Genomic DNA, 15,554 nt, shown 5'->3' with positions numbered 1-15,554 from the left:
GACTCCGTGAATGTAGAAGAGGGTATCAGTGATCATAAGTCAGTGGTTGCATCAATGACTACAAGTGTAATAAGAAATGCCAAGAAAGGAAGGAAAATATATTTGCTTAACAAGAGTGATAGGGCACAAATCGCAGAATATCTGAGTGGCCACCATCAAACGTTCATTTCTGAGGAAGAGGATGTGGAACAAAAATGGAAAAAATTCAGAAACATCGTCCAGTACGCCTTAGATAAGTTCGTACCGACTAAGGTCCAAAGCGAGGGGAAAGATCCACCGTGGTATAACAATCATGTACGAAAGGTACTACGGAAACAAAGAAAGCTTCATCATAGGTTTAAGAGTAGTCGAATCATAGCTGATAAGGAAAAGCTGAACGAAGCGAAAAAGAGCGTAAAGAGAGCAATGAGAGAAGCATTCAACGAATTCGAACATAAAACATTGGCAAACAATCTAAACAAGAACCCTAAAAAGTTTTGGTCATATGTAAAATCGGTAAGCGGATCTAAATCCCCTATTCAGTCACTCGTTGACCACGATGGCACCGAAACAGAGGACGACCGAAGAAAGGCAGAAATACTGAATTCAGTGTTCCGAAACTGTTTCACTGCGGAAAATCGTAACACGGTCCCTGACTTCAGCCGTCGCACGGACGCCAAAATGGAAAATATTGAAATAAACGATATCGGAATTGAAAAACAACTGCTATCACTTAGTAGCGGAAAAGCATCCGGACCAGACGAGATACCCTTAAGATTCTACAGTGATTATGCTAAAGAACTTGCCCCCTTTCTATCAGCAATTTATCGTAGATCGCTGGAAGAACGTAAAGTACCTAGCGACTGGAAGAAAGCGCAGGTCGTTCCCATTTTCAAGAAGGGTCATAAATCAGATGCGAATAATTATAGGCCTATTTCGCTTACGTCAATCTGTTGTAGAATAATGGAACATGTTTTGTGTTCTCGTATTATGACGTTCTTAGATAATACAAATCTCCTTCATCATAACCAACATGGATTCCGCAAACAGAGATCATGTGAAACTCAGCTCGCCCTATTTGCCCAAGAAATTCACAGTGCCGTAGACACTGGCGAGCAGATTGATGCCGTATTCCTGGACTTCAGGAAGGCATTTGATACGGTTCCGCACTTACGTTTAGTGAAAAAAATACGAGCTTACGGAATATCGGACCAGGTTTGTGATTGGATTCAGGATTTCCTAGAAGAAAGAACACAACATGTCATTCTTAACGGTTCAAAATCTGCAGATGTAGAGGTAATTTCGGGAGTACCGCAGGGAAGCGTGATAGGACCTTTATTGTTTACAATATACATAAATGACTTAGTTGACAACATCGGTAGCTCCGTGAGGCTATTTGCAGATGACACGGTTGTCTACAAGAAAGTAGCAACATCAGAAGACTCGTACGTACTCCAGGAGGACCTGCAGAGGATTAATGCATGGTGCGACAGCTGGCAGCTTTCCCTAAACGTAGATAAATGTAATATAATGCGCATACATAGGGGCAGAAATCCATTCCAGTACGATTATGCCATAGGTGGTAAATCATTGGAAGCGGTAACGACCGTAAAATACTTAGGAGTTACTATCCGGAGCGATCTGAAGTGGAATGATCACATAAAACAAATAGTGGGAAAAGCAGGCGCCAGGTTGAGATTCATAGGAAGAATTCTAAGAAAATGTGACTCATCGACGAAAGAAGTAGCTTACAAAACACTTGTTCGTCCGATTCTTGAGTATTGCTCATCAGTATGGGACCCTTACCAGGTTGGATTAATAGAAGAGATAGACATGATCCAGCGAAAAGCAGCGCGATTCGTCATGGGGACATTTAGTCAGCGCGAGAGCGTTACGGAGATGCTGAACAAGCTCCAGTGGCGGACACTTCAAGAAAGGCGTTACGCAATACGGAGAGGTTTATTATCGAAATTACGAGAGAGCACATTCCGGGAAGAGATGGGCAACATATTACTACCGCCCACATATATCTCGCGTAATGATCACAACGAAAAGATCCGAGAAATTAGAGCAAATACGGAGACTTACAAGCAGTCGTTCTTCCCACGCACAATTCGTGAATGGAACAGGGAAGGGGGGATCAGATAGTGGTACAATAAGTACCCTCCGCCACACACCGTAAGGTGGCTCGCGGAGTATAGATGTAGATGTAGATGTAGATGTAATTCTAGGGACCTATAACCTCTGCAGTTTGGTCCCTTAAGAACTCATATACATTTTTTTGTAACATACCACTGGAGACCTAATATCGATAATTAACTAGTGTACTATCTACAAATTATGACTTACTTCGAATAGTGAGCTTTAAGATGGTTTAGAAGAAATGTAGCATTTCCCTCCTTCAATGTTCCGGTGATAATTATCATTTAAGTAATACACTTTGTTTGGTGTGGCATTATCATTCCCTTTAAATTAATTTCCATATTCATATGTGGTACTTCCCTTCTCTGTACGTCTCCAGAGATCAGATTATAGTGTCTTGGGGTAATCTAAATAGCAAAACCGATAACCCACTGGAATGAGCCCTCTAATGAGTACAGAATATGGCTTGAGAGTAAACCGGAAAAAGACAAATGAAACGAGAAATAGCAGAAATGAGAATAGTTGGAAACAGTAGACGAAGCAAAGCGAGTCTGCAAAATAACCCATGACGGACGAAGGTAGGTTGATATAAAAAGGAGATTAGCAAACGCAGAGAGGGCATTCCTGGACAACAGAAGCTACTGGTATTAAAAATAGGCCCTAACTTGAGGGAGAAACTTCTGAGAATGTACAGCATTGTAAGGTAGTGAATCATGGACAATAGGGAAACCGGAACAGAAGAGAATCGAAGCGTTTCAGATGCAGTGCTGCAGAAGAATGTTGGAAATTAGGTGGCTTGATAAGAGAACGAATGAGTAGGTCTTCTGCAGAATCGCCGTAGAAAATAACATGCGGAAAATCTCTACAAGAGGAAGGGACACGATTATAGGACACGTGTTATGACGTTGGGTAATAACCACTGAGGTACTAGAGGGAGCTCTAGACGGTAAAATCTGCAGAGGCGTGAGAGATTGGAGTAATTCCAACAAATAATAGATGTCTTAAGGTGCAAACGGAGCTCCAAGGTGAAGAGATTAGCGAAGGAGAAGCAATTCGTGGCTGACCGCGCGAACATTCACACACAGAACACTACGTAGTCAAACACTAAGAAATTTGCAATCAGTAATAAATCATGGCTTTCTTTTTGGCAGACACTAATGTAGGCAACGACGTAGCAGAGCGGGAGGTCAGCTACGGTTACTTGAGACCTATGTAAAAAATAAAAAAAAAATTAAAAAAACTAGAACACTGGTCGCTCTCGACCGCTTTAGCTGCTGTCTATTATTACTAGGTTGTCCTGTGGCCCTCAGCTTACGTGTGAGATGACAGTGAAGTGATCGATACGTGCCAGTCGGTATTATGGAACCACCGCGCTATGATGAGAGATGTAACAGAGTGCCAGGAACAGGATATCGTGTTCGGACGTGACCGAGACCACACTGTGAATGAAGTTACCTGGTTTCTGTGTACCACTCACAAACATGTAATACGGCGTGGGACTATGGTCGTTGAAAGAACTGAAACCCAGCCTGCGCATATACCGTTGGCCAAACAACATACAAAAGAAACAGTAAATGAATGGAGGCCTGTAGCACGGTCCGGTAAGTCACGATTTTGCCTCTCTTCAAACGATTCAAGGCGTGGATTGCACCGACGGAACAATGAGGCGTCTAACACGCAGTTTTTGCTCCGCGTAGTTCAGCCAGGATGTTTATTTCAACATTTTCAGTGACCAAATATTGCCCTTCCTACTGCATTTTCATGATGAGTGTGCTATGGATTCACATGCCTTCCAATATCATAATATCCATGTTTACAGGGTTCTTAGACGAAAACGTTCCTAATTTTGTACTTACAAACTTTATACATGGCGCTTCAGCTGTCTGAAGCTATGGATTTTTTGCAACCAGCATCGCCATCAAAAACCAATCGCGACATATTCATATTCTGTCGTTCACTGTGTGTAAACTAATAGTCAAGCAGAAAAAAATTGTGGGATCATTTTGTAGGAAATTTAGTGTAGTTAAATTTTGTACCGGGAAGCATTTTCGGAGGAGGCCACAGCTTTGGACTTATCCAAGAAAATCTTGTTAGAAGGTTACTTTTGTACGTTTTTCTTCAATAATTCCAAAGCTAATTTCCAGTGAAAACGTATCGCAATACACAATTTAGTTACATTAAATTTCAAATATAAAGGTCCTGTTCATTTTTACTGTGGCTCTAATAGTTATCACGTAGCTAGTGAGAGAATATGAAAATCAAGCGCGTATTTGAAGACGTTGCGGGTTGCATAAAACCCATTGCTAGGGGTAGCTGAGTCATCCTGTGTAATTATTGAGCTCTGTCGTTTCGATAGAGATGTTTGTTACGTTCACGCAGGAGAAACCACACCTCAACTGGCGCTCTGAATCATCCGACAGAATTCCATCGAAAATGACTAGGACCATTTGAAACAGAGTGTGAAACGTAGCAGTGAACATTGCCCAAACTCTCATAGATCTACAACACAAAACAATCAACTAGGGCCTAGGATGGACCTGGCATACCTGAAGAAATTTATCGTCTCTTTTCCTCGTCGAACTTCCATAATCTGTGACAGAGGAGGAGTTACACAGTATTAGTGCGATGTCTCCTATTAGTTAAATTTTTCTCCCGTGTGGTTTGCCATATCTGACAGTTATTTCCGAGCGATGAGTGGCTACTTTCGATCAATAGTAATTATGACTTTGTATAATGTTTAAGCTCTATCATTTCAATTGAGACATGTGTTATGTTTACGCAGGAGAAACCAAACCTTTGACTTGATGATCATCGAGCGTATGCCTTACCAAGGTTACTATGGACTCCACCACAAGGTTGGTTCCCCACCGCTCGTCGGCTTCGTGACGTTGTCTGCGTTCTCGCCTGTGTATTCCGCCTTGGGGAACCCCATGAATCCAGCCTACATCCCTGAAATCTGGGTGGGCTTTTCTGATCACATGAACTTTTGGCAGCGCATGTACAACACGTTCTTTGCACTACGTTTCCACTATATGTGGTTCTACAAAATACTTCCTATACAAGAAACGATTATGAGGGAACATTTCGGAGCGGAACCACCTTCTGTTTACGAAACGGAGCGGAACTACAGCCTACTCATAGTCAACAACCACTTTACCACGGAGTATCCACGGCCACATCTACCGAGCGTCATAGAAGTCACTGGACTCCACGTATCGACCAAGGTTGAACGATTACCAGAGGTGAGTATCGAAATCATCAAGGCTGCTTATTCACCACAAAAAATACTGTCGCACTGACGTGCTGTTTCAGGTATGTACTTTTGCTCGTATAACTAGAGCTATCATTTAGATCAACACTGGTTCCCCATACCAGCGTCAGTAAAATCATCTGCCACTGGAGCTTCTGGAGACGTCATTTTACAATATAGCCAAGTACACCATTCCTGTCACATATCGCAGTCCTCATCAAAAGATGCGTTTTTCAAAGTATGACTAGAAGTCTAAAATCCAGGTTGTATTGAGAAACGAAGGGAACATCGAAAGAAGAAGTCACAGTATGTTTGGTAGGTGCGAAAGTTTCATGGAGAAGCCTTTACAGCTCCAATGGCAGATGCTACACTAAATGCGTAATCCATCACCGACCGGCTTACTGAAATTCCAAGTACGTAACTCCCTAGAAAATCTTCCTTCTTGCTACGTATATTTGTTGAAAAGGCCGTGAAGGTAAAATTAGATTTTAACTCAACTCATGCAGAGGCTTACGGGCAATAGTTGGTTTCTCGCACCGTTCGCCACTGAAGTAGCAAAGGCGTGAAATAACAGTGACAACAAAGTACCCACTGCCGTCCAAAGTCGTGAAATAACAGTGAAATACAAAGTACCCTCTGCCGTCCTCGCACAGCAATGATGTAGATTTATCTGAAGAACGCGTTCGTTCTTCCTGAATAAAGTGTTAACAAGGACATATGCAGACATTAATATTTGTAGTGAAAATGCTTCACTAAATTTCCTCCACTTTTCGCATATGAATCATTACAGTTAATAGATCATACTAATAAGCCCATGAATCTATATTGTTTCTACATTAGGTATTCTTTTGACATACTTGCAATTAAAGCGTCATTTACAATTGCACACAATGACATTTGTTAAATCACTCCATCTTCAGGCCACAAGTGGCCCATCGGGACCATCCGACCGCCATGTCATCCTCAGTTGAGGATGTGGATAGGAGGGGCGTGTCATCAGCACACCGTTCTCCCTGTCGTTATAATGGTTTTCTTTGACTGGATCCGCTGCTATTCGGTAGAGTAGCTCCTCAATTGGCATCACGAGGCTGAATGCACCCAGAAAAATGGCAACAGCCCATGGAGGCTAGACGGTCACCCATCCTAGTGCCGGCCACGCCTGACAGCGCTTCGGTGACCTCACGGGAAGCGGTGTATCCTCTGCGGCACTGCCGTTGGCTCCAGTTACATTTATTAAGAAAGGTTCTTACCGAAAACCAATCTATAGGGACTGTGTCATATTCTACCTTTGGGTTGTACAGGGGTTGAGTGAAAATTTGGAAACAATGCGAGAATGCATGCATCAACACAAATGCAGGCCTGCAGTGTGCGTCTTTGAGCAGACAACCTTGTAGGTGGGGCAATCGCAGCTATAAGTATTCATCTTGAGTATTAATAACCGCTTCAGCTGTATTTAGTCCTTTATCACTGAGTCACTACCGGTTTCGTGGCACTAAAAGCCACATCTTCAGGTGAACGTATGACTGAAACATTAGAGCGGGAAAGCTCAGAATCTTTGTATCCAACATTCGTTGTCCGCCGAAACAAAACACCGCTAAAAGACGGTACGTCATAGATTAAAAACTGCCAGATTCCAGAATAATGGATAGGATTAAAACAAATCGTTCCGTAGTGATCACTTTTCAGATCCATACGGAACCGCGTTTGTGTGGGTTTCCTAAATAACATCAGCAATGCGTACTCATTCGTCCACTTGTATCGCCATTCGCTAGTTAAAAGCAAGGCTAAACTCAAATGAATACATGGTGTTTCAAACTCAGTGATGCGCATAAATAATACAAAAATTTCTCTCCCTCAGAAGAGCTAACTTAGTATCCTCTGACGTCTGCAGTTTGTTTTTCAATATCAGTAGCGAAATGTCTTAATATTCTGACAGAGCTGATGTACAGGTATAATGTAAGCTCTGCATGGTTGAATGACTTGAGACTGGCCACCCAGACATGCTTAACACAGAACTATTTCCCGTTCCAAGGGGCTATGTATAAATAGTTCGATGGCTTAGCTACTGAGTCTCCTTTAGTACACTTTTGGCTGAAATATTGATGGAGACGAAGGGAGACGAAAATTTAATAGTCATGGGAGACTGGAATTCAAGGGTAGGAAAAGGGAGAGAAGGAAACATAGTAGGTGAATATGGATTGGGGCTAAGAAATGAAAGAGGAAGCCGTCTGGTAGAATTTTGCGCAGAGCATAACTTAATCATAGCTAACACTTGGTTTAAAATTCATGAAAGAAGGTTGTATACATGGAAGAACCCTGGAGATACTAAAAGGTATCAGATAGATTATATAACGATAAGACAGAGATTTAGGAACCAGGTTTTAAATTGGAAGACATTTCCAGGGACATATGTGGACTCTGACCACAATCTATTGGTTATGAACTGTAGATTAAAACTGAAGAAACTGCAAAAAGATGGGAATTTAAGGAGATGGGACCTGGATAAACTGACTAAACCAGAGGTTGTACAGAGTTTCAGGGAGAGCATAAGGGAACAATTGACAGGAATGGGGGAAAGAAATACAGTAGAAGAAGAATGGGTAGCTTTGAGGGATGAAGTAGTGAAGGTAGCAGAGGATCAAGTAGGTCAAAAGACAAGGGCTAGTAGAAATCCTTGGGTAACAGAAGAAATATTGAATTTAATTGATGAAAGGAGGAAATATAAAAATGCAGTAAATGAAGCAGGCAAAAAGGAATACAAACGTCTCAAAATGGAGATTGACAGGAAGTGCAAAATGGCTAAACAGCGATGGCTAGAGGACAAATGTAATGATGTAGAGGCTTATCTCACTAGGGGTAAGACAGATACTGCCTACAGGAAAATTAAAGAGACCTTTGGAGAAAAAGAGAACCACTTGTATGAATATCAAGAGCTCAGATGGAAACCTTGTTCTAAGCAAAGAAGGGAAAGCAGAAAGGTGGAAGGAGTATATAGAGGGTCTATACAAGGGCGAGGTACTTGAGGACAATATTATGGAAATGGAAGAGGATGTAGATGAAGACGAAATGGGAAATACGATACTGCGTGAAGAGTTTGACAGAGCACTGAAAGACCTGAGTCGAAACAAGACCCCCGGAGTAGACAACATTCCATTTGAACCACTGACAGCCTTGGGAGAGCCAGTCCTGACAAAACTTTACCATCTAAAGAAGCAAGATGTATGAGACAGGCGACATACCCTCAGACTTCAAGAAGAATATTATAATTACAATCCCAAAGAAAGCAAGTGTTGACAAATGTGAAAATTACCGAACTATCAGTTTAATAAGTCACAGCTGCAAAATACTAACGCGAATTCTTTACAGACGAATGGAAAAACTGATAGAAGCCGACCTCGGGGAAGATCAGTTTGGATTCCGTAGAAATGTTGGGACACGTGAGGCAATACTGAGTCTACGACTTATCTTAGAAGAAAGATTAAGGAAAGGCAAACCTACGTTTCTAGCATTTGTAGACTTAGAGAAAGCTTTTGACAATGTTGATTGGAATACTCTCTTTCAAATTCTGAAGGTGGCAGGTATAAAATACAGGGAGCGAAAGGCTACTTAGAATTTGTACAGAAAGCAGATGGCAGTTATAAGAGTCGACGGGTATGAAAGGGAAGCAGGGGGTGGGAAGGGAATGAGACAGGGTTGTAGTCTATCCCCTATGTTATTCAATCTGTATATTGAGCAAGCAATAAAGGAAACAAAAGAAAAGTATGGAGTAGGAATTAAAATCCATGGAGAAGAAATAAAAACTTTGAGGTTCGCCGATGACATTGTAATTCTGTCAGAGACGGCAAAGGATTTGGAAGAGCAGTTGAACGGAATGGACAGTGTCTTGAAAGGAGGATATAAGATGAACATCATCAAAAGCAAAACGAGGATAATGGAATGTAGTCAAATGGTTCAAATGGCTCTGAGCACTATGCGACTTAACTTCTGAGGTCATCAGTAGCCTAGAACTTAGAACTAATTAAACCTAACTAACCTAAGGACATCACACACATCCATGCCCGAGGCAGGATTCGAACCTGCGACCGTAGCGGTCACGCGGTTCCAGACTGAAGCGCCTTTAACCGCACGGCCACACCGGCCGGCGAATGTAGTCAAATTAAGTCGGGTGATGCTGAGGGAATTAGATTAGGGAATGAGACACTTAAAGTAGTAGAGGAGTTTTGCTATTTGGGGAGCAAGAAACTGATGATGGTCGAAGTAGAGAGGATATAAAACATAGACTGGCAGTGGCAAGGATGGAATGTAGTCAAATTAAGTCGGGTGATGCTGAGGGAATTAGAGTAGGGAATGAGACACTTAAAGTAGTAAAGGAGTTTTGCTATTTGGGGAGCAAAATAACTGATGATGGTCGAAGTAGAGAGGATATAAAACATAGACTGGCAGTGGCAAGGAAAGCGTTTCTGAAGAAGAGAAATTTGTTAACATCGAGTATAGATTTAAGTGTGAGAAAGTCGTTTCTGAAAGTATTTGTATGGAGTGTAGCCATGTGTGGAAGTGAAACGTGGACGATAAATAGTTTAGACAAGAAGAGAATAGAAGCTTTCGAAATGTGGTGCTACAGAAGAATGCTGAAGATTAGATGGGTAGATCACATAACTAATGAGGAGGTATTGAATAGAATTGGGGAGAAGAGGAGCTTGTGGCACAACGTGACTAGAAGAAGGGATCGGTTTGTAGGACATGTTCTGAGACATCGAGGGATCGCCAATTTAGTATTGGAGGGCAGCGTGGAGGGTAAAAATCGTAGAGGGAGACCAAGAGATGAATACACTAAGCAGATTCAGAAGGATGTAGGCTGCAGTAGTTACTGGGAGATGAAGAAGCTTGCACAGGATAGAGCAGCATGGAGAGCTGCATCAAACCAGTCTCAGAACTGAAGACCACAACAACAACAACATTGATGGACCATATCGGAAAAAATTTAAGTGAAACAGTTTCGAGTGCAAATATTACATAGTTATTCAGATACGTAGACGATGAAATGTACGCGTGGACAGTCACCACAAAACACCTCAACTCATTTTTTCGTAACTTAAACAGTCAATACAAAAATACTTAGTGCAAAATGAAAATTGGTAATAAATACATAAACGTCCTAGATCCTACCATTGACATCAGTACAGAAACCCATTGTTTCACAATTTATAGAAAACGACATTTACAGACACTGATACCAACATCCAGTTACTCAAAAAGTAGCTTACCAATCAGTGCTGCGCGGTCTCACATCTCTCCGCATGTTCGTAGAAGATTTCAAAGCAGAGTTTGACGCTATAATTTTTTTTTTGCCTCAACCAGTGGTTACAGTCCTTTCCTGATTTACCACATCTTGCATAGGAAACCCAACATTGAAAATTATAAAAATGGTTCAAATGGCTCTGAGCACTATGGGACTCAACTGCTGTGGTCATAAGTCCCCTAGAACGTAGAACTACTTAAGCCTAACTAACCTAAGGACATCACACACATCCATGCCCGAGGCAGGATTCGAACCTGCGACCGTAGCGTGAAAATTATACCCTTCCTCTATGCTGCTTCTTCTGCTCCCTTCACTGTCTACAGGAGGTGGTGTACAATATCAGAGCGTATAGCAAAAGCACAGAAATCCAGCAACTATAGCAATTCCTACTACGTGAAGAACATCAAAGCCCAGCGTCTTTTCAATAGCAAAGATAAGGCCCAGTTACTAGCCAACAGTGGGGAATACAAAATTACTTGTCCTGATAGTGATAAGTTTTATACTGGTCAGTGAGACAGAGACATAATATCTACACTGCCTGAACATAAATGTAGCTAGATTCCACACTGTCTGAGCGCGTACTGATCGTCAGCCACAGCTACAGTCCCATTTCCTTCACTTAGGAAACAAAGGCCAAAAACACAACCTGCTGGAAGTCCTGGAAATCGAAACACATCTGGCTCACAATCCCGATTTATTATTAAATGACCAAATCAGTGCAATACTTACTCTTCTAAACTTCGCTCAATCCTCTCAGGTTTCCATTATTTCTCACTCTCTTTGATACTATTCTTCCATTTTCCAGAACTTATTTATTATACTATTATTGCCTATTGCGCCGTATTTGGCACTGTGTCTTAGGTTGGAAGCACCTGAACTGTTTTTCGATGTTGGCCATGCTCTCGCTCGACGCTGCTTGTGACCTCTCTGACAAAAGGAAGGATTTATCTACATGAGCGCAGTGCAGAAAGAGGGGGAAGGGGGCGGGGGAGGGGGTAGGACACCGATGGCGGGCTGGAATGAATACTGAGAGTAAGCCGAAAGTTGTCGCTGACTGTGAAGGAATGCTTGACTGTGCCTAAGCAAAAGTTACTGTGGTCTGTCATTGTCTGCGTTTGGCATGAATGCAGCATGCACTTACGGAATCTAAGCAAGCCGGATGCATAGAAATTGTGTGTCGCCACTGTATCAGACATCAGTTCTTCAGACATTCAGTTCCTTTAGGTACTTTCTACTGATAGTTGTGCCTCTATTTCATGATTTGCCATTCTTATGTCATTTCATTTACAAAACCGTTTCTCTATATTTCACATGCTACGGGACCTATAGAGATAAAACAATTTGTAAACACACTTTAAAACAGAAGTATTTGCCTGATTTAAACTACTCATTGGTATATGTGCCTTCCGTGTATGATATTGGATACAGATATTTCAATACGAGGTGCGTGGTATATGAGTTCTCATTTCTTAGTTCATGACAATCTTGTGAGGAGTGCATGCAACAGTTAAACCTTGTAGTATTTATTTCTAACACTGGCCTATTTCAAGTACACTACGAGATTTTGTACTCTATCTGTAATATGAAGGAACTCGAAGGTTGATGATATAAATACTGGATATAATGACACAAGGCTTCAAATCCAAACAAGCTACTCAAAAAGGGAAGGAATCATTCAATTATTACTTTTATGTTGACTAGTGGATGATATTCTAAGCCATTTCGAATGTTTATTTGTAAGTAAAGCATAAAGAGCTCGGTACAACCTATTGTTATCATTGTTGTGATTTTCCTCAGATTACACAGTGGTGGAAACCTGCTGGTCACATAACCTAGAGGTCTATTGATTGAAACCACACTCTGCTACCTCTAGTCCAGAATTTTCCAGAGCCACTGGAAAAGAAAGTATGGAAACAATTGATTGTGATACATTTACATTCCCACATGTATTAACATCCCCACAGTTTTAACAAATTTACGACCTGTGCTCTATTCAATAAGTTCTCCTAAACTTTATATAGGATCCAAACAATTGGCAAATTAATGGAGCTGAGCCATGACAATTACTCTGTACAGGAATTCAGAAGTAAGAAAACTCTCAAGATTGGTCAAGTAAGTTGTACACAGCTCTTCAGACTTCACTTAACTCGCAAATAAACAATCTAAATGGCCTGGTACAGCATCCACTAGTGAACATAAAAGTAATATTTTGAGTGAGTCCTTCCCTTTTTGAGTAGCTTGTTTGGATTTGAAGCGTTGTGTCATTATATCCACTATTTATATCATCAACCTTCGAGATGCTTCATATTAAAGACAGAGTACAATATTTCATAGTGTACCTGAAACAAACTTTGTTAGAAACAAGCACTAAAAGGTTTCTCTGTTGCATGCACCCTGCACAAGGGTGTAATGAGCTAAGAAATGAGAACGCATACACTGTGCACCTTTTAATGAAATGTCTATATCCAATCTCACACACAGAAGGCAGATACACCACTGAGTAGTTTAAATCAGGCAAATACTTCTGTTTCAAAGTGTGTTTACGAAATTTTTGTATCTCTGTAACTTCTGTAGCGCATTAAATATATAAAAACGGTTTTGTGATAAAGTAAATGATTAACTAATGACACAGCTATCAGCACACAGTACCTCAAGGAACTGAATGTTTCAAACAGTGGCGACACACAATTTCTACGCATCCGGGTTGTTTACACTCGATAAGTGCACAGTACATTCATGCCAAGCATAAACATTGACAGTCCACGGTGCGGCCAGCCAGAGTGGCCGAGCGGCTCTAGGCGCTTCAGTCTGGAACCGTGCGACCGCTACGGTCGCAGGCTCGAATCCTGCCTCGGGCATGGATCTGTGTGATGTCCTTAGGTTAGTTAGGTTTAAGTAGTTCTAAGTTCTAGGGGACTGATGACCTCAAATGTTAAGTCCCATACTGCTCAGAGCCATTTAAGCCATCCTCCGTTCGCCAGACCAGTCACTTCTGCTTAGCACAGTCAATTAAACACACCGTCGATCCATGTCGGGTTTTCCTTCACAGTCAGCTTACTCGCAGTATTCATTCTAACTCGCCATCATTGTCACCCCATTTCCACCCTGCACTCGTGCAGATGAACCCTTCTCTCAGTCAGATAGAAGCACCATCGATAGGGAGCATGGCCAACGTAGAATAATAGTTCAGATGTTGGCAGCGTAGTCAATAGTTCTGGACGCGGCACACCATGTACTCCATATATTCTGTTGTCAGAATTGTCAGTTTCAGCTTTTAGTCTATTTTGTAGCACTTTCCATGTGTAGCACCTCTTCAGACCTGCCTTTAGTAGTGTTGTTGATTACTAATTTATTGTACTGGTATTGGTAACTTAACGTAAAATGTCATATAGGCACTTCGTTTCGTGTGTTAGTGTGAATGCTTTTCCTGGTTTGCTCCCTTTTATATTTATTTACTTTACAGCGTTTTTCTTTTGTAACTGCTCATGATGATCTGGTCTTAATCCAGTAGAACAAACACAGTATTGTGTTTTTCATTTATTGTTATTCTGTTCTACCAAGAGGAGACGAAAGGATAAGTTGAGATGAAATTTTATTTGATGTGTGTATACAGTATACTAAGAAACTAACGTAAATTGTATATGTTTTGGAGAACTCAGAGTGCGAAAGTAAGTACACACAGCAGCTACTTCTTGCAACAGCAAAGGCTTCAACCCTTCTGGCACTGAGTTGACCTTAGCTTGTTTGAGCCTCTGATTCAGACCCTCCACTCGGCTCTGTACGAGGGGTCCGCAATCGGTCCTGTCGACTATGCTACAAATGGTCAGCTCTGCTTTCATCTTGCAAGAAAGACTGGCAGCCTTTGCCACTTCTGTTAGCCGCTCGAAACCAGAGAGAATTTCTTCTGATCCAAAGTGACACACATCATTGGTACCGACGTGTGCAACCACCTGCAGTTGGCTGCACCCTATGCTCTCCATGTCATCCTGGAGGATCCTTTACACATCTGGAACGACTCCACCCGGTATGGACACGGAGTGCTCATTGGTTTTCTTACCCGTCTTGTCAGCCAAGTCCCTATGAGGCCCCAAAACGCGCTTAACGTTGGAGCTCCCAACTACCAACAATCCCACCAACTGCGATTGCCCGGATCTTGCAGGCTGAGTGGTTTCCTCTGAAACAGGACAGGCGACAGCATCTGGCTCAGCAACAGTGTCAGCCACAGCACCTGGAACTTGTTTGTCATACAAACCGGGGAGGCCCGCCTGGGAAGTCTTTCGCCACCTGTTTCACCTCGGGGGCGACCTCCCGCTTGACCACAGGTGAGGGGGCAGCCCCAGTGCGAGCAGTAACTGGGTTGGCCACCGGTGAGGACCGATCGGAGGACTCTGACGGGCTAGACGTCCGTTGGATCCCTACGGCTGGCCCACAACAGTGGTGCCCATCCACTGCAGCCTCAAGCTGTGTAACAGAAGCCATCACAGCCTGAAGCTGAGAGCGAAGTGTCGCCAACTCGGATTGCATCCGTACACAACAATCGCAGTCCCTTTCCATACTAAAGACCGTGGAAAACTAAACTATGCGGATAAAAGGACTATCGGCAGGTGCTGGGCAACTCTACTGTAGACCCTGATGAAAACGCACGAACTGTAATACGCAGATATTCAAAAACCTAATGACCGAAGCACTCAGGTTAGACTAAATAATTTTTCTCTGATTAGGAACTTGTAATATGTCACAAAATCGGTTTACTTTCCGACTCAAATTAAAACGCGAGAACTGTGGCTATTAGATGCTAAATTTACACTCCGAAACTCAAGAAACTAAACTATTACAGCATGATATAATAAAATTCGCTCCTGGTTAGTAACTCGTAAATGACAC

At 42.1% G+C, this 15,554-nt stretch overlaps 1 protein-coding gene across 1 annotated transcript in view; it reads left to right on the top strand.

The window, feature by feature from the left end:
* LOC124596630 overlaps positions 1–15,554 on the top strand; it is a 197,874-nt gene that overhangs the window by 171,551 nt on the left and 10,769 nt on the right. The window contains exon 8 of the mRNA XM_047135859.1: positions 4,904–5,363. Within this exon, the coding sequence (XP_046991815.1) occupies positions 4,904–5,363 (460 nt within the window). The remainder of the gene's footprint in view (positions 1–4,903; positions 5,364–15,554) is intronic.

This window comes from Schistocerca americana, chromosome 2 (assembly GCF_021461395.2).
Source record: "Schistocerca americana isolate TAMUIC-IGC-003095 chromosome 2, iqSchAmer2.1, whole genome shotgun sequence".
NCBI lineage: Eukaryota > Metazoa > Arthropoda > Insecta > Orthoptera > Acrididae > Schistocerca > Schistocerca americana.
The sequence above is the reverse complement of the archived record's forward strand: the minus strand, read 5'-3'. Positions and strand labels throughout refer to the sequence as shown.